This window comes from Oncorhynchus gorbuscha, linkage group LG02, assembly GCF_021184085.1.
Source record: "Oncorhynchus gorbuscha isolate QuinsamMale2020 ecotype Even-year linkage group LG02, OgorEven_v1.0, whole genome shotgun sequence".
NCBI lineage: Eukaryota > Metazoa > Chordata > Actinopteri > Salmoniformes > Salmonidae > Oncorhynchus > Oncorhynchus gorbuscha.
This window is the reverse complement of record NC_060174.1, coordinates 94,702,832-94,721,437: the sequence shown is the minus strand read 5'-3', so window position 1 is coordinate 94,721,437 and position 18,606 is coordinate 94,702,832. Positions and strand designations below refer to the sequence as shown.

The 18,606-nt window shown below is 40.9% G+C and overlaps 1 protein-coding gene across 1 annotated transcript in view; it reads left to right on the top strand.

The window, feature by feature from the left end:
- LOC124013499 (disks large homolog 2-like) overlaps positions 1 to 18,606 on the top strand; it is a 326,264-nt gene that overhangs the window by 264,650 nt on the left and 43,008 nt on the right. Inside the window, 7 exon segments of the mRNA XM_046327794.1 lie at positions 3,536 to 3,586; positions 8,462 to 8,586; positions 16,202 to 16,371; positions 16,751 to 16,887; positions 17,445 to 17,589; positions 18,216 to 18,343; positions 18,345 to 18,364. Of these exon segments, the coding sequence (XP_046183750.1) occupies positions 3,536 to 3,586; positions 8,462 to 8,586; positions 16,202 to 16,371; positions 16,751 to 16,887; positions 17,445 to 17,589; positions 18,216 to 18,343; positions 18,345 to 18,364 (776 nt within the window).

Here is an 18,606-nt window from a genome sequence, read left to right as displayed (position 1 = left end):
TTATAAAATTTGAATAAGTCTCATAACTCCTTTCGAGGTAAGAAAACAATTCGAATGAGGTTAACATTTTGTGAAACTATCCCCCTCTCCTCTCCTTCATCTGCACTGAGGTAAAATGACTAAAACAAAAGCGAGTTCTTGGTACATAACACCAGCATCCTCTCAATGCTCTTGTGTTTTCAGATCCGTGCAGATGAAGGAGAGAACGCATTCCCTGTTGTTCTTTGTGTTAGCTGCTTTAGGAAAATTAATTCTTTAAAGGTCAATCTGCAGTTCAAACAATGTCACAAAGCTTTTTTATTTTCTATTTTGGTTAGGCCAGGGTGTGACTAGGGTGGGCGTTCTATGTTCTTTTTTCTATGTTTTTGTTTTTCTTTGTTTTTGGCCGGGTATGATTCTCAATCAGAGACAGCTGTCTGTCGTTGTCTCTGATTGAGAACCATACTTAGGCAGCCTGTTTTCCCACTATGGGGTTGTGGGTATTTATTTTCTGTTTTAATGTTTTTGTTGCACCTTACAGAACTGTTCGTTTGTCGGTTTGTTGTTTTTGTTCAGTATTCATCTTTATTAAAATTATTATGAATACGTACCACGCTGCACTTTGGTCCTCTTCTCCTTCTCCCGATGACAATCGTTACAAACTATTATAGTTTACCAAAATGACTGTTCTGATAAACCACTGTTTTGATAAACGGTAATTGAACTCCACAGGTATGCTGGCCCATGTTGAGTCAAATTTTTCCCACAGTTGTGTCAAGTTGGTTGGATGTTCTTTGGGTGATGGACCATGCTTGATAAACAAGGGAAACGGTTGAGCGTGAAAATCTCTGCAGCGTTGCAGTTCTTAACACACTCAAACCGGTGCGCCTGGCACCTACTACCATACCCTTTTCAGAAGCACTTCAATCTTTTGTCTTACCCATTCCCCCTCTCAATGGCATACATACACCATCCATGTCTTAATTGTCTCAAAGCTTAAAAATCATTGTTTAACCTGTCTCCTCCCCTTCATCTACGCTGATTGAAGTGGATTTATCAAGTGAAATCAATAAGGGATAATAGCTTTCACCTGGATTCACCTGGTCAGTCTGTCATGGAAAGAGATGTTTTGTACACTTAGTGTATATAATTCATTTAAAAGTCCAAAAATGAATGTACAAATCACAGATTGTCCCACACTGTGCCATCAACACCCGACACAGCAGTTCTCCACAATTAATATGAGGGAAAGAGGAGTGATCATAGAGGGTGACAGGACCAAATTGGAGTTAATTTAATTTATGCTGTGGCCTCTGTAGAAATGAGGCAATACATCATGTGGCTGTTTGAAGACTGTGGTTGTTCACTTTTAATTGAATTTCAAACCATAGAAGAACAGAATGGTACACAGTATAGCTGATGTTGTCCCTCATTGCTATTAGGTGGTGAGCCTCATCAGGATATGTGGGAAGCGTGTTTGTGTGTGCGCGTGTTTGTTTGTGTCTTTGTGTGTGTGTGTGTGTGTGTGTGTGTGTGTGTGTGTGTGTGTGTGTGTGTGTGTGTGTGTGTGTGTGTGTGTGTGTGTGTGTGTGTGTGTGTGTGTGTGTGTGTGTGTGTGTGTGTGTGTGTGTGTGTGTGTGTGTGTGTGTGTGTGTGTGTGTGTGTGTGTGTGTGTGTGTGTGTGTGTGTGTGTGTGTGCGTGTTTGTGTGCGTGTACAGTGACGCTCCAGTGTAATATTACCACCTTTCAGTCATAGCTGCCCTCACAGAGTAATGGCTTCAAGCTCTCAACTATAGAGACAATAATCTATCTATTTGACTATTACGCATAGGTTAAAGTTTCCATCACTGTGACGGATTTCTGTCATATAGAGTTCAACATTTTGGGTGGTGTTAATGCGCTGCTGTAGTAACAGTCTCGGTTTGAACATCAACTTAGGTACATTGCAATTGACCTGATGGGACTTCGGTCTCAGTGGGTTTCTGATATTGGCACTGAATAAGGGCAGTGATGGAAGGAGGAGAGCTCTGGACCAATGCCCAAACCGTTTGGAAAGTGAGCCTTATTGAAACAGCAGGTAAATAGATATGGATTTTCAGGTCCCAGACTGCATCAGCTGCAGATGGGAGGCAATTAAATCCAAAGTAGTGCCACTGGATCGGAGTAGGGGGAGGGTTGATGTTGTTGTGGCTTGGACTTTGAGAAAATGCTTGGACTTCCGCTATTTTCTAAAACTAGAAGGGATTAGTTTGACCTCTGGTCTAGAAACCAATCAAACCAAGTCAAGTAGTATCATGTACTATCCGTGCCATCGTGTCTTGTGTTATGTGTGTCATCGTGTCTTGTGTTATGTGTGTCATCGTGTCCTGTGTTGTGTGTCATCGTGTCTTGTGTTATGGATGTCATCGTGTCTTGTGTTATGTGTGTCATCGTGTCTTGTGTTATGGGTGTCATCGTGTCTTGTGTTATGTGTGTCATCGTGTCTTGTGTTATGTGTGTCATCGTGTCTTGTGTTATGGGTGTCATCGTGTCTTGTGTTATGGGTGTCATCGTGTCTTGTGTTATGTGTGTCATCGTGTCTTGTGTTATGTGTGTCATCGTGTCTTGTGTTATGTGTGTCATCGTGTCTTGTGTTATGTGTGTCATCGTGTCTTGTGTTATGTGTGTCATCGTGCCTTGTGTTATGTGTGTCATCGTGTCTTGTGTTATGGGTGTCATCGTGTCTTGTGTTATGTGTGTCATCGTGTCTTGTGTTATGTGTGTCATCGTGCCTTGTGTTATGGGTGTCATCGTGTCTTGTGTTATGGGTGTCATCGTGTCTTGTGTTATGGGTGTCATCGTGTCTTGTGTTATGGGTGTCATCGTGTCTTGTGTTATGGGTGTCATCGTGTCTTGTGTTATGGGTGTCATCGTGCCTTGTGTTATGGGTGTCATCGTATCTTGTGTTATGGGTGTCATCGTGTCTTGTGTTATGGGTGTCATCGTGTCTTGTGTTATGGGTGTCATCGTGTCTTGTGTTATGGGTGTCATCGTGTCTTGTGTTATGGGTGTCATCGTGTCTTGTGTTATGGGTGTCATCGTGTCTTGTGTTATGGGTGTCATCGTGTCTTGTGTTATGGGTGTCATCGTGTCTTGTGTTATGGGTGTCATCGTGTCTTGTGTTATGGGTGTCATCGTGTCTTGTGTTATGGGTGTCATCGTGTCTTGTGTTATGTGTGTCATCGTGTCTTGTGTTATGGGTGTCATCGTGTCTTGTGTTATGGGTGTCATCGTGTCTTGTGTTATGGATGTCATCGTGTCTTGTGTTATGGATGTCATCAAATAATTGCAAAAAGAGACGCAAAAACTAGCACACAGGAAGACTTGTTCCTCATGCCCTATGTTTTCCGATGGACGTACGTTTTGTTATGGATGTTGAGAGAGATTAGAAAGGAATGGAAGACACTAATAGACTATGACTATAGAATATGACTGTGCTTACCCCTCTGTAAACTTACAGGAAACAAAGTTATGTACTGGGTATAATTCATCGAATCCATTATTGTTTTCCCACAGGTCAACGGGACAGAAATTGAATATGAGTTTGAAGAAATCACACTAGAGCGGGTGAGTTGATGCACACAGTCTGAAAGGACTCTATTTAAAAGAACCCAGCGAGGACTCCAGTCATTGAAATTGAATGAGGGACGCTCATCTCAGTCATTGAAATTGAATGAGGGATGCTCATCTCAGTCATTGAAATTGAATGAGGGATGCTCATCTCAGTCATTTAAATTGAATGAGGGATGCTCATCTCAGTCATTGAAATTGAATGAGGGACGCTCATCTCAGTCATTGAAATTGAATGAGGGATGCTCATCTCAGTCATTGAAATTGAATGAGGGACGCTCATCTCAGTCATTGAAATTGAATGAGGGACGCTCATCTCAGTCATTGAAATTGAATGAGGGATGCTCATCTCAGTCATTGAAATTGAATGAGGGATGCTCATCTCAGTCATTTAAATTGAATGAGGGATGCTCATCTCAGTCATTGAAATTGAATGAGGGACGCTCATCTCAGTCATTGAAATTGAATGAGGGATGCTCATCTCAGTCATTGAAATTGAATGAGGGATGCTCATCTCAGTCATTGAAATTGAATGAGGGATGCTCATCTCAGTCATTGAAATTGAATGAGGGATGCTCATCTCAGTCATTGAAATTGAATGAGGGATGCTCATCTCAGTCATTGAAATTGAATGAGGGACGCTCATCTCAGTCATTGAAATTGAACAAGATATGCTCATCACAGTAATTTCCCATGAAGGGCATCATAATCTAGCGTAGTCGTTAAATGCGACAGGCAGGATACTTTAATAGGCCAAGTTAAGAGGCAGCTGCTGCATATTGTAAATCAAATCAAATCAAATTTTATTTGTCACATACACATAGTTAGCAGATGTTAATGCGAGCGTAGCGAAATGCTTGTGCTTCTAGTTCCGACAATGCAGTAATAACCAACAAGTAATCTAACTAACAATTCCAAAACTACTGTCTTATACACAGTGTAAGGGGATAAAGAATATGTACATAAAGATATATGAATGAGTGATGGTATAGAGCAGCATAGGCAAGATACAGTAGATGGTATCGAGTACAGTATATACATATGAGATGAGTATGTAAACAAAGTGGCATAGTTTAAAGTGTCTAGTGATACATGTATTACATAAGGATGCAGTAGATGATATAGAGTACAGTATATACGTATGCATGAGATGAATAATGTAAGGTATGTAAACATTATATTAGGTAGCATTGCTTAACTTCTTGCGTCGAGCCATCCCGGATCCGGTATCGTGACTACAGCCTCAAGCTCATGACCATAATGCAACGTTAACTATTCATGAAAATCGCAAATGAAATGAAATTAATCTATTTGCTCTCAAGCTTAGCCTTTTGTTAACAACACTGTCATCTCAGATTTTCAAAATATACTTCTCAACCATTGCAAAACAAGCATTTGTGTAACAGTATTGATGGCTAACGTAGCATTTAGCGTAGCATTTAGCGTTAGCATTCAGCATGCAACATTTTCCACAAAAACCATAAAAGCATTCAAATAAAATAATTTACCTTTGAAGAACTTCAGATGTTTTCAATGAGGAGACTCTCAGATAGCAAATGTTCAGTTTTTCCTGAAAGATTATTAGTTTAGGACAAATCGCTCCGTTTTCTGCGTCACGTTTAGCTACGGAAAAAAAACCTGTATCCAGGATTGTGTAAATCTATCAGCAAGCTCATTAGCATAACACAACGTTAACTATTCATGAAAATCGCAAATGAAATGAAATGGATCTATTTGCTCTCAAGCTTAGCCTTTTGTTAACAACACTGTCATCTCAGATTTTCAAAATATGCTTCTCAATCATTGCAAAACAAGCATTTGTGTAACAGTATTGATGGCTAACGTACCATTTAGCATTAGCATTCAGCATGCAACATTTTCCACAAAAACCATAAAAGCATTCAAATAAAATAATTTACCTTTGAAGAACTTCAGATGTTTTCAATGAGACTCTGTTAGATAGCAAATGTTCCGTTTTACAAAAAATATTATTTGTGTCGACTTAATCGCTCCGTTTTGTTCATCGCGTTTGGGTAAGGAAAAAAAAAAGTCATTAAAACGCGAACTTTTTTCCAAATTAACTCCATAATATCGACAGAAACATGGCAAACGATTTTTAGAATCAATCCTCAAGGTGTTTTTCACATATCTATCGACGATAAAAATCCATCGTGGCAGTTTACTTTCAATTCTGAAGAAATGGAACACGCATGGACTTGTAGTCTCTTATGGTTAATCTTACAATGATATGCCTACAAACACGTCACAATGCTGCAGACACCTCTGGGAATATACAGAAAGCGCAGGCTCATTCCTGGCGCATTCACAGCCATATAAGGAGACATTGGAACACAGCGCCTTCAGAATCCGGGGCATTTCCTGTATGAAACATCATCTTGGTTTCGCCTGTTGCATTAGTTCTGGGGCACGCACAGATAATATCTTTGCAGTTTTGGAGACGTCAGAGTTGTGTCTTTCCAAGGCTGTCAATTCCATGCATAGTCGAGCATCTTTTCGTGACAAAATATTGCGCCTAAAACGGGCACGTCTTTTTATCCAATAATGACACAGCGCCCCCATAGGTTAAAGAGGTTAAAGTGGCTAGTGATATATTTTACATCATTTCCCATCAATTCCCATTATTAAAGTGGCTGGAGTTGAGTCAGTGTCAGTGTGTTGGCAGCAGCCACTCAATGTTAGTGTTGGCTGTTTATTAACAGTCTGATGGCCTTGAAGCTGTTTTTCAGTCTCTCGGTCCCAGCTTTGATGCACCTGTACTGACCTCGCCTTCTGGATGATAGCGGGGTGAACAGGCAGTGGCTCAGGTGGTTGTTGTCATTGATGATCTTTATGGCCTTCCTGTAACATCGGGTGGTGTAGGTGTCCTGGAGGGCAGGTAGTTTGCCCCCGGTGATGCGTTGTGCAGAGCAGTTGTGCGGAGCAGTTGCCGTACCAAGCGGTGATACAGCCCGCCAGGATGTTCTCGATTGTGCATCTGTAGAAGTTTGTGAGTGCTTTTGGTGACAAGCCAAATTTCTTCAGCCTCCTGAGGTTGAAGAGGCGCTTCTGCGCCTTCTTCATGATGCTGTCTGTGTGGTGGACCAATTCAGTTTGTCTGTGATGTGTACGCCGAGGAACTTAAAACTTACTACCCTCTCCACTACTGTTCCATCGATGTGGATAGGGGGGTGTTCCCTCAAGTCCACAATCATCTCCTTAGTTTTGTTGACGTTGAGTGTGAGGTTATTTTCTCTAGGTAAACTGTAGGTGAGTGTGTTTAAAGTCACTGTTAGTCACCAAACTACCTCTGCCACATATGTTTCAAAATGTCTTGACCCCACAGATAAACAAACAACAAAAAGAAGCTAACTGACACAATTTTGAAGCTGTTGGAGAAGCTAGATGAATTCAAAAACTGCCAAAGACACAGTAACCCCAGGCTCAAGAAAGGGTTTCCAGCTTCATGCACCAATTTAAAATTAAAATGGGAATGCCGTCATAATTTGTTATTCTTATTTTACTTTCCACTGAAGCAAATTGATCTCAGCCAGACAAGCTCAATAACACAAACATCAAGTCCTGTGGGTGTTTTGAGCAGGCCAGCCCTTAATTGGGACATAGCATTTGCATGAGAACAGCCAGGGAGAGCATCCTCAAGGCTCAATGGTGATAAGAGGATTAGCTTGGCTGTCAAAGACATTTTGACTACTGGAAAAGAATCCTCATGACCCTAAACAATGCATTACAATAGGGAAAGGTCAGATCAGTCAAAGGAAGGGAAAAGTCATCCAAAAGTGGAGCCTTGAGCCTTTGGTGCAAACTGCACAGCTCACCCTCAGGGGCAAAAGCAGACATAAACAGTGGCTTTGGGGCTAATGCTAATGCTATGTCTGTGCTATTCAGGCTTCACGCCACAGGACCCTGTATCTATGCTCTCCACTTCCATTGCCCTAGCTAGCCAATGGGCTGTGATTATGAGTGCACTTGAGTGAGCGAGCTATCATCACTTCCATCTCATCTCAGCCTGATTGAGTTCGGTTTGTATTTATGGAGAGGGAAGCTTCCCCTGAGGGAGATCAGTGGCCATTGTATTCACCATGCCCTCAGCTCAGCCTGCAGGGTCAGTGGATATTTAGTCAAGAGATGCCCCTACTCCCATTAGTTAGCAATTTAATCAAAGCGTCCACATTCATTTTGTAAGTGTCGCGGGGGATTTGGCTCATAAAACCGATGGAGCTGGGTTGTTGGCCTTCGAGAATTATGCATTTTCTGCCTCAGCCTCTGTATTGTGTTTACTTGTTATGAAGTCATACAAATCGAAAAGAAAAAGTGAATCCTGTGAACCCGAAAATTAAGTAAAAAAATGTTTATCAATTTACTTTTTTCAAACTAAAAATGAAATATTGACTTGTGTTATATGTTTATTTCACTTTCAAATTGTTTATTTAGGAATAATTATTTTTTTGCAATAAAAGTATGTTTTCGGACATATTTCTAGTACTAGAAATGGTTTGTTCAGATTAGTTTTCAGTAAATTGGGTGCGTGCATAATGCAAATTAGACAGAATGTGGAATTCTGGGAAAACATGCACCTACAAGAGAATTGCTAAATTGTCAAATTATTTTAAAGGTAGAGTCAGTGATGCACAATGTAAACAGCAGTGTCAGGCTGACTTCCTGATACACAAGCATGAGGCTAAACTTCTCTGCTGTTGCTGTTCACGTGGCAGCAGATTGAAGAATACCAGCAAAACAGAAATGGTATTTTTATGTTGTATGTAATTTAGGCTAGGATACAGTTTAACATTATAAAGGAATAGAAGTGTAAAAGTACTGGTAGATGTTTTATTAATTGTTCTTCATGCTCTATAGGGGAACTCAGGGTTGGGTTTCAGCATCGCAGGAGGAACAGATAACCCCCATATCGGTGATGACCCAGGGATCTTCATCACCAAGATTATCCCTGGTGGCGCGGCAGCAGAGGATGGCCGGTTAAGGTGAGTGCTATGGATTGAGCCCTTTACAAACGAACACTCAAGACATTGAGATAGCAATTATACAAGAGCATTTTGCTGTCAGAATGAATTTGAACTTTTATTTTTATTTAACCTTTATTTAACTACGCAAGTCAGTTAAGAACAAATTCTTATTTTACAATGACGTCCTACCCCGGACGATGCTGGGCCAATTGTTTCGCCACCCTTGGGGACCCCCGATCACAGCCAGTTGTGACACAGCCCGGGAACGAACCAGGGTCTGTAGTGACACCTCTAGCACCTAGATCCAGTGACTTAGACCGCTTCGCGACTCGGGAACCCCTAGGGTGGCTCGTGGACTCTCACCCATTATTTGATCTAAGTGCCTTCAGAAAGTATTCATACCCCTTGATATATTCCACATTTTGTTGTATTACAGCCTGAATTCAAAATGGATTAAATCTTTTTTTTTACCTCATAATGACAAAGTGAAAACATGTTTTTAGAAATCTTTGCAAATTTGATTAAAATTAAATATAGAAATATCTCATTTACATAAGTATTCACACCCCTGAGTCAATGCATGTTAGAATCAGCCTTGGCAGCGATAACAGCTGTGAATCTACCTGGGTAAGTCTCTAACAGTTTTGACCATTTCAAAATGTTCAAGCTCTTTCAAATTGATTGTTGGAAATTCAAAACTGTAACTCGGCCATTCAGGAACGTTCACTGCCTTCTTGGTAAGCAACTCCAGTGTAGATTTGACCTTGTGTTTTAGGTTATTGTCCTACTGAATGGTGAATTCATCTCCCAGTGTCTGGTGGAAAGTAGACTGAACCATGTTTTCATCTAGGATGTTGACTGTTCTTTGGTTTACTTTTTTATCTTAAAAAACTCCCCAGTCCTTAATGATTACAAGCATACTCATAACATGATACAGTCACCACTATGCTTGAAATTATGGAGTGTTAGTCAGTAATGTGTTGTATTGGATTTTCCCCAAACGTTACACATTGCATTCAGAATAAAAAGTTCATTGCTTTGCCACATTTTTTTGCAGTATTGGTTTAGTGCTTTGTTGCAGACAGGATGCATGTTTCTGTACAGGGTCCTTTTTTTCCACTCTCACTCTGCCAGGGTAATATTGTGGAGTAACTACAATGTTGTTGTATCACAGCATTAAACTCTGTAACTCTTTTAAAGTCACAATTTCGCCTCATGGTGAAATCCCTGAGCGGTTTCCTTCTTCTCCGGCAACTGAGTTAGGAAGGACACCTGTATATTTGTAGTGACTGGCTATATTGATACACCATCCAAAGTGTAATTAATATCTTCATCATGCTCAAAGGGATATTCAATGTCTGCTTTTTTTTACCCATCTACCAATACTAACTTTTCTTTGCGAGGCATTGGAAAACCTCCCTGGTCTTTGTTGTTGAATCTGTGTTTAAAGTTCGCTGTTCAACTGCGGGAACTTACAGATAATTGTATCAAAAATCATGTTATTTACTCCTGAACTTATTTAAGTTTGCCATAACAAAGGGGTTGAATACTCAAATTGAATTCATTTGTAAACATTTTGAAAAACGTTATTCCACTTTGACCTTATGAGGTATTGTGTGTAGGCCAGTAGCAAAATATCTCAATTTAATCCATTTTAAATTCCGGCTGTAACACAAAAAACTGTGTAACAAGTCAAGGGGTGGGAATACTTTCTGAAGGCACTGTATACAGTTGAAGTCGGAAGTTTACATACACTTAGGTTGCAGTCATTTAAACTCGTTTTTCTACCACTCCACAAATTTCTTGTGAACAAACTATAGTTTTGGCAAGTCGGTTAGGACATCTACTTTGTGCATGACACAAGTAATTTTTCCAACAATTGTTTACAGACAGATTATTTCACTTATAATTATTTCACTTATAATTCACTGTATCACAATTCCAGTGGGTCAGAAGTTTACATACACTAAGTTGATTGTGCCTTTAAACAGCTTGGAAAATTCCAGAAAATGATGTCATGGCTTTAGAAGCTTCTGATAGGCTAATTGACATCATTTGAGTCAATTGTAGGTGTACCTGTGGATGTATTTTAATGCCACCCTTCAAACTCAGTGCCTCTTTGCTTGACATCACTGGAAATTTTTAAAAAATCAGCCAAGACCTCAGAAAATAAATCATAGACCTCCACAAGTCTGGTTCATCCTTGGGAGAAATTTCCAAATGCCTGAAGATACCACGTTCATCTGTACAAACAATAGTACGCAAGTATAAACACCATGGGACCATGCAGCCGTCATACCGCTCAGGAAGGAGATGCGTTCTGTCTCCTAGAGATGAACATACGTTGGTGCGAAAAGTGCAAATCAATCCCAGAACAACAGCAAAGGACCCTGTGAAGATGCTGGAGGAAACAGATACAAAAGTATCTGTATCCACAGTAAAACGAGTCCTATATCGACATAATCTGAAAGGCCGCTCAGCAAGGAAGGAGCCACGGCCCCAAAACCGCCATAAAAAGCCAGACTACAACTGCAAATGGGGACAAAGATCGTACATTTTGGAGAAATGTCCTCTGGTCTGATGAAACAAAAATAAAACTGTTTGGCCATAATGACCATTGTTATGTTTGGAGGAGAAAGGGGGAGGCTTGCAAGCCCACGAACACCATCTCAACCGTGAAGCACAGGGGTGGGAGCATCATGTTGTGGGGGTGCTTTGCTGCAGGAGGGACTGGTGCACTTCACAAAATAAATGGCGTCATGAGGAGGGGAAATTATGTGGATATATTGTTAGCAACATCTCAAAACATCAGTCAGGAAGTTAAAGCTTGGTCACAAATGGGTCTTGCAAATGGACAATGACCCCAAGCATACTTCCAAAGTTGTGGCAAATTGGCTTAAGGACAACAAAGTCAAGGTATTGGAGTGGCCATCACAAAGCCATGACCTCAATCCTATAGAAAATATGTGGACAGAACTGAAATGGGTTTGCGAGCAAGAAGGCCTACAAACCTGACTCAGTTACACCAGCTCTGTCAGGAGGAATGGGCCAAAATTCACCCAACGTATTGTGGGAAGCTTGTGGAAGGCTACCCAAAACGTTTGACCCAAGTTAAACAATTTAAAGGCAATGCTACCAAATACTAATTGAGTGTATGTAAACTTCTGACCCACTGGGAATGTGATGAAAGAAATAAAAGCTGAAATAAATTATTCTCTCTACTATTATTCTGACATTTTACATTCTTAAAGTAAAGTGGTTATCCTAACTGACCGAAAACAGGGAATTTTTACGAGGATTTAATGTCAGGAATTGTGAAAATCTGAGTTTAAACGTATTTGGCTAAGGTGTATGTAAACTTCCGACTTCAACTGTATACCCACAGTAAAACATGTAAACTTCTGACCCACTGGGAATTTTTACTAGGATTAAATGTCAGGAATTGTGAAATACGGAGTTTAAATGTGTTTTGAAGGCTCTGTCATGTAATGGATAGGCTGAAAGGGTTCGTTTTCAGATTTACCCCCAAATGTTATCTTACTTTGAGAGCTGTTCTTTGTCCATTTGTTCCATAAATCTACCATTCACATTGTCTCTGTTCGTCATGTTAGTCATTTGGGTTAACGTTAACGCTTCATTGGATTGCATTTATTCCCGAAACTATCCCTAAACACCCCAATATAAATCTCACATGTGGTACTACGGCAGACTATATGCTATAACAGTATTACTCCTTGTAGAAGTCATTTGAGCCTACTTGAATGCAGAGCCAAACGAAAGTCTTCTTTAAGAGGTGGTGGGTAAATAATCACTTCTAGATTCCGTGTTAGTCAAGAGAGAAATGTCACTTAGAGAAGCAATTACATGCTCTCTCTGTTTTACCCTTGCCTGACTTTGGGGAGCTCTGCTCAGCTTTGGATAAATCACACTGGCGTGTCCAATGAATGTTTTGTTTTCTAAGATGTGCACAGAGACTAATGCATTAGTAGAAAAGGCCTACCGTCTCAAAGACACAATGGGTTTTGACACTGTTTAAGTATTATAGTCAGGCACACCTCCTCTTGTGGTAATTTATTCACTGCACAGTCCGGGGAATGTAGCATAACATTACTTATTCTAAGCACATTGTTGCTCTTACGTTGTAGCTGAATGTAAATAGGAAATAATCAAAAGCTTTTCTCTGGGAGCACTCTACAAAACGTAAGACTTTTGGGATGCTTAGAGCATCACTTCGTTCACAACATAACAGAAACTAAAAGGGAAGTTCATGATTTTACAACTTTGATGTTCGATGATTCCGCAACCTGAAAGTAGTCTATGGGCCAAGAGAAACTATCATCCATGCTTCCGTTTTCTTTAACCAGTCACTACAAACTCCAGTTAACTTTAGCAACCTCTAGCTGACAATCAATGGATGTGGTAGGGGCAATCGTGCAATCTTTTTTATGTGGTGGTGGGGGGGGGACCCAATTACTGGACATTTTAATAAATTGATCACTAGTCAATTTAAATGCCACTTTAAATAATGGCACTTTAATAATGCTTATATATCTGACATTACTCATATCACATGTATATACTGTATTGAGACCCAATCACTGGACATTTTAATAAATGGATCACTAGTCATTTTAAACAATGCCACTTTAAATAATGCCACTTTAATAATGTTTATATTTCTTACATTACTCATATCACATGTATATACTGTATTTTATACCATTTACTGCACCTTGCCTATGCCCCTCGGCCATCACCCATCCATATACTTACATGTACATATTCTCATTCACCCCTTTAGATTTGTGTGTATTAGGTAGTTGTTGGGAATTGTTAGATTACTTGTTAGATATAACTGCACTTTTGGAACTAGAAGCACAAGCATTTCGCTACACTCGAATTAACATCTGCTAACCATGTGTATGTGACCAATAAAATTTGATTTGATGTAAGGGATTACAAAAAAACAGTAACTGTAATCCGTTACCAGCAAAAATATTGTAATCAAATTACAGATACTTTTGAAAAACTAGATGATTACTTCGAGGATTACTTTGAAATTCAGAAAGGATGTTTGCGATAAAAAAAAATTGACACTTCTCTGTTTTCTCAATGACATTCAAAGCAGCATTGAAAAAAGGCGCAAGTTTAAGTTTGTTCCACCTGAGTGAGTCTGACCACAAGTCAGAGACCACTATAATGACACACCAAATGTGTTTGATGGATCGCGGGAAAAGAGCAGGATTAGGCTTTTGTAGGCTACAGTCCAAGCTATGTCTTCCAATGGTGTGACTGCTGTCGGCATCCAAAGATGATCATTTGAATAAAAGCTTGGTGGTAAGGATGACAGTAGTAGTGTAGACTATGGTGATACAGATATCACTTATTATTGACATCTACATAGTGCATTGATGTAATCACACTGCTGCTCTCTCATTTAGCTATTTGTGCCTCACGGATTGTGGTTGTTGTGGATGGCTGTTCACAAATCTAAATATCTATTTGAAACCAATAATGGTTGAATTCAAGAAGTTGAATCTACCTATCAGTCATAGTTTTTCTAACCAGTGGACAGCCAGTGAAAAATGCGTTCTTGCAACAGCTGCATAGTGCTGAACCCAGCCTATGAAATAAACGTGTGGCTTTTATTGCTCAATCTACTTCATGGTGATAAAAAAAAATCATAGATTTAATGGACACATACTCAAACTCGCACACTTTTGATAGACTTAAAGGGGCAATCTGTAGTTTCTAGATCCATTTATATATACACTACCGTTCAAAGGTTTGGGGTCTCTTAGAAATGTCCTTTTTGAAAGAAAATTGTAAAACATTGTCCATTAAAATTGATCAGAAATACATTGTAGACATTGTTAATGTTGTAAATGACTATTGTAGCTGGGAACAGCAGATTTTTTAATGGAATATCTACATAGGCGTACTGAGGCCCATTATCAGAAACCATCACTCCTGTGTTCCAATGACACATTGTGTTAGCTAATCCAAGTTTATCATTTTAAAAGGCTAATTGATCATTAGAAAACCCCTATTTAATTATGTTAGCACAGCTGAAAACTGTTGTTCTGAATAAAGAAGCAATACAACTGGCCTTCTTTAGACTAGTTGAGTATCTGGAACATCAACATTTGTGGGTTCGTTTATAGGCTCATAATGGCCAGAAAAAAACTTTCTTCTGAAACTCATCAGTCTTCTTCTTCTGAGAAATGAAAGCTATTCCATGCGAGAAATTGCCAAGAAACTGAAGATCTCGTACAAAGCGGTGTACTACTCCCTTCACAGAACAGGGCAAACTGGCCCTAACCAGAATAGAAAGAGGAGTGGAAGGCCCCGGTGCACAACTGAGCAAGAGCACAAGTACATTAGAGTGTCTAGTTTGAGAAACAAACACCTCACAACTCCTCAACTGGCAGCTTCATTAAATAGTACCCGCAAAACACCAGTCTCAACGTCAACAGTGAAGAGAATCTAGGATTCTGAACTTCTAGGTAGAGTTCGTCTGTCCAGTGTCTGTGTTATTTTGCCCATGTTAATCTTTTCTTTTTATTAGCCAGTCTGAGATATGGCGTTTTCTTTACAACTCTGTTTTCTTTACAACTCCTCTATTGGAGGGATACGACACAATTCTTCCACGATAAATTCCATAATTTGGTGTTTTGTCGATGGTGGTGGAAATCGCTGTCTCAGGCGCCGCTCCAGAATCTCCCATAAGTGTTCAATTGGGTTGAGATCTGGTGACTGAGATGGTCATGGCATATGGTTTACATCGTTTTCATGCTCATCAAACCATTCAGTGACCACTCATGCCCTGTGGAAGAGGGCATCCTGGATGAGCCCACTCCCATCAGGATAGAAATGATTCACCATAGGTTGGAGGTGATCCCTCAGAATGACATTTATTGAATGACAACCCCATTTATTGTGCCTTTATTGGTGTTCACCTTGTCTTTTAAGGGGTTGAGTGGAACTTGACCATGCCAGGAAAATGCACCCCACACCATAACAGAGCTGCCAGAACTCTCATTTACTTAAGTGCTTCCTTTATTTTGTCAGTTACCTGTAGTTTTAGTAAGCAGTAGGAAAGACATGTTTTGGACACGGCCAATTATATTTTTAGTTCAGAATAAAATACCTTTTTATGAAGCATATGGTGCAAACGTTTTTCTTTGCTGGGGTGTGTGCTAATGAATACACCCCAACTGTTCAGTAGTTGAACAGCTGTATATTAATCAGACATTCAACTTTGGGCATTGTACTGGAAATGCATAAAGTGTACTTTCTGCAAACTAACAAAACTCACTGCTGACCAAGGCTTCATCCTGAGGATAAAAACACAGCTATTATACATGTGTAAATAGGCAGAATCCCTCGCTCTGCTTGAGCGTGTGTGTGTGTGTGTGTGTGCATAGGATCCCAGCTGGTCCCTTACAATGCGCCTCAGGAGAGTTCTGGCCTTAAACGCGGGGACATGGATATTTGTGGCCTCTCTTCACTGGGTCAAAGGCTAACACTGCAGCAGGGGCCCCCTGCCACACACGCTCACACACGCACACTCACACACAAATACTGTTTCCCAGGTTTGCACTCATGTTCCCATCCTCTTCCTTCCTTGCAGAGTGAATGACTGCATCCTGCGGGTGAATGATGCCGACGTGTCTGAGGTGTCCCACAGTAAGGCAGTGGAGGCCCTGAAGGTGGCTGGCTCTATCGTCAGGCTGTACGTTCGCCGGAGGAGACCTATGCTGGAAACTGTCATTGAAATCAAACTCATCAAAGGACCAAAAGGTTACTAACTCCCTTTCCTTTGTTTGTCTATCTATAACCAAGCACATCCAATATTCTTTGTTTTGTTCAGTATTTTATCATTGGGGGTTTTGTACCCACTTCTGTTGGCAGGAATTGAGACAAACCCACTGAAATCAATTTAACATGCTACACTGGCCGCAGAAGCGGCACATCAGTGAAGCAGCAAAAACACAAGGTTCTCTTTGCTGAACCATCTTCTTACGCTTCAAATCTACTTTCTAGCGCTACAGTTGTCTGTAAAGTGTACCTTGCTGATACAAGTGGCTTGTGCTTGTGATCTGGAGGCAGCAGCCTAGACCACTAAACCACCCTGGGCCACAACACATTCTTTTTCAACCTCCACCCTATTTCTCATCAGGGCTGGGCTTCAGCATCGCAGGAGGGGTGGGCAATCAGCACATCCCGGGGGACAACAGCATCTTTGTCACTAAGATCATAGATGGAGGTGCAGCACAGAAGGACCAGCGCTTGCAGGTTGGAGACCGGCTGCTTATGGTAAGTTACTGCAGCTTCACTATTCCTGCACTGCCCTGTCCTCATACCGCATAGGTGGACCACTAACATACTGTACTGTGAAAGCGTTGTACTGCATAACAACCTTCATAACACATGTATTCAACATCATTCATAAAGGTTTTCAAAATAGAATAGTGATTTATTTATTTATATTTTAGCCATTTAGCAGACGCTCCTATCCAAAGCACCTAGGATTAAGTGCCTTGTTCAGGGACACATTGACAGATTTTTCACCTAGTTGGGCCGGAGATTCGAAGCAGCGATTTTGGTTACTGGCCCAACACTCCTAACCGCTAGGCTACCTGCCAACATTGTACAACAGTGCATTTTTCAGAAGAGTGAGTTGCTTAACTGCAGGTTAATTCAACTGGCTACCTTCCTGCTGCCTCCAGCTCCAGGGGACCACAGCCATCGTAATCTGCATTTGGCAGCACCAAGTAGCATGATGTCGGTCTGGCATGTGAGGAGTGGAACACGATGTTTAACCGTCTTACGCAATGCCTGTGATTTTCTCCATGCTCTCTCCACCCCAACAGGTGAACAACTACACTCTGGAAGAGGTCTCCCACGAGGAGGCTGTAGCCATACTGAAAAACACTTCTGACGTTGTGTACCTGAAGGTGGGCAAGCCCACCAGTGTTTACTTATCAGATCCCTATGGGCCACCTGATATCACGCACTGTGAGTTTCACCTCTTTTTCACCGCTCTACCCACCCGTGCTCCGGCGTGAAGTTTCCACCAGCAGCAGATCTAGGATCAGCTTCCCCTTCCCCCATCCTGACCTTAAGTGGGGGGGCAGTGCAAAACTGACCCAAGATCACCGCCTAGTGGCAGCTTTACCCTTGTCCCCCACCTGTAGAGAGACTATTTTAGTTTGGAGTCCGAATAGTGTACAAGAGACCAACACTTAAATGACAGATGAAACCTGTATGAGTAACCTCTACTGTTCTAGATCAGGGCAGTAATCTTTGACTTTGCAAATGAATGTTTCGTTTCACTCTGATGCAGCATGTTTGTTCAACTCTTTAGTATCATCCCTGAGTTTAGATAGAGCCTCAATTTGAATGTGATGTGTGTAGTGATTGTTTTTGAGTGCAATGTGCATAGTGTCATGTACATTTGAATGCCAAAGCATTGGATTTAGTCATATTTCTATTGTGTTTTTAGATCATGTATTATGCCAATGTTCCAACATTGTGTGAGCCTCTAAATGTGTGAGCTTCTAAATGATATATATTTGATTAAGTGATTGGTTGATTGATACGTGTAGTCTGACGAGCAATGTACACAACTGTTTTCTTTCCAGCATTCTCTCCAGCAATGGAAAATCATATCTCTTCCGGGGGCAACAACGGCACTCTGGAGTACAAGTGCAGTCTTCCCCCCATGCCCATCTCTCCTGGAAGGTACTCCCCCCTCCAAAAACACTTACTCGGGGGAAGAGGACATTAACAGGTTGGATGGTTTTTCCTTCTTACGGTAATTACATCCCTTCCTACCAGACGGCAGTAGTATTACAGGTAGAGCCTCTTGTCACCCCACCCCATGTTCTATGGAAACTCAAAAGCAATCTTAAATGACATTACAAGTTATGTTGGCATTGATTGCTTTGGGGATTTGTCCTCCTGCCCCAACCTCCCTTCCCACCTCCTTAGTCCCTGCTGTTTTCATCCTGTGCTCTGTGTTTTGCACTTGGG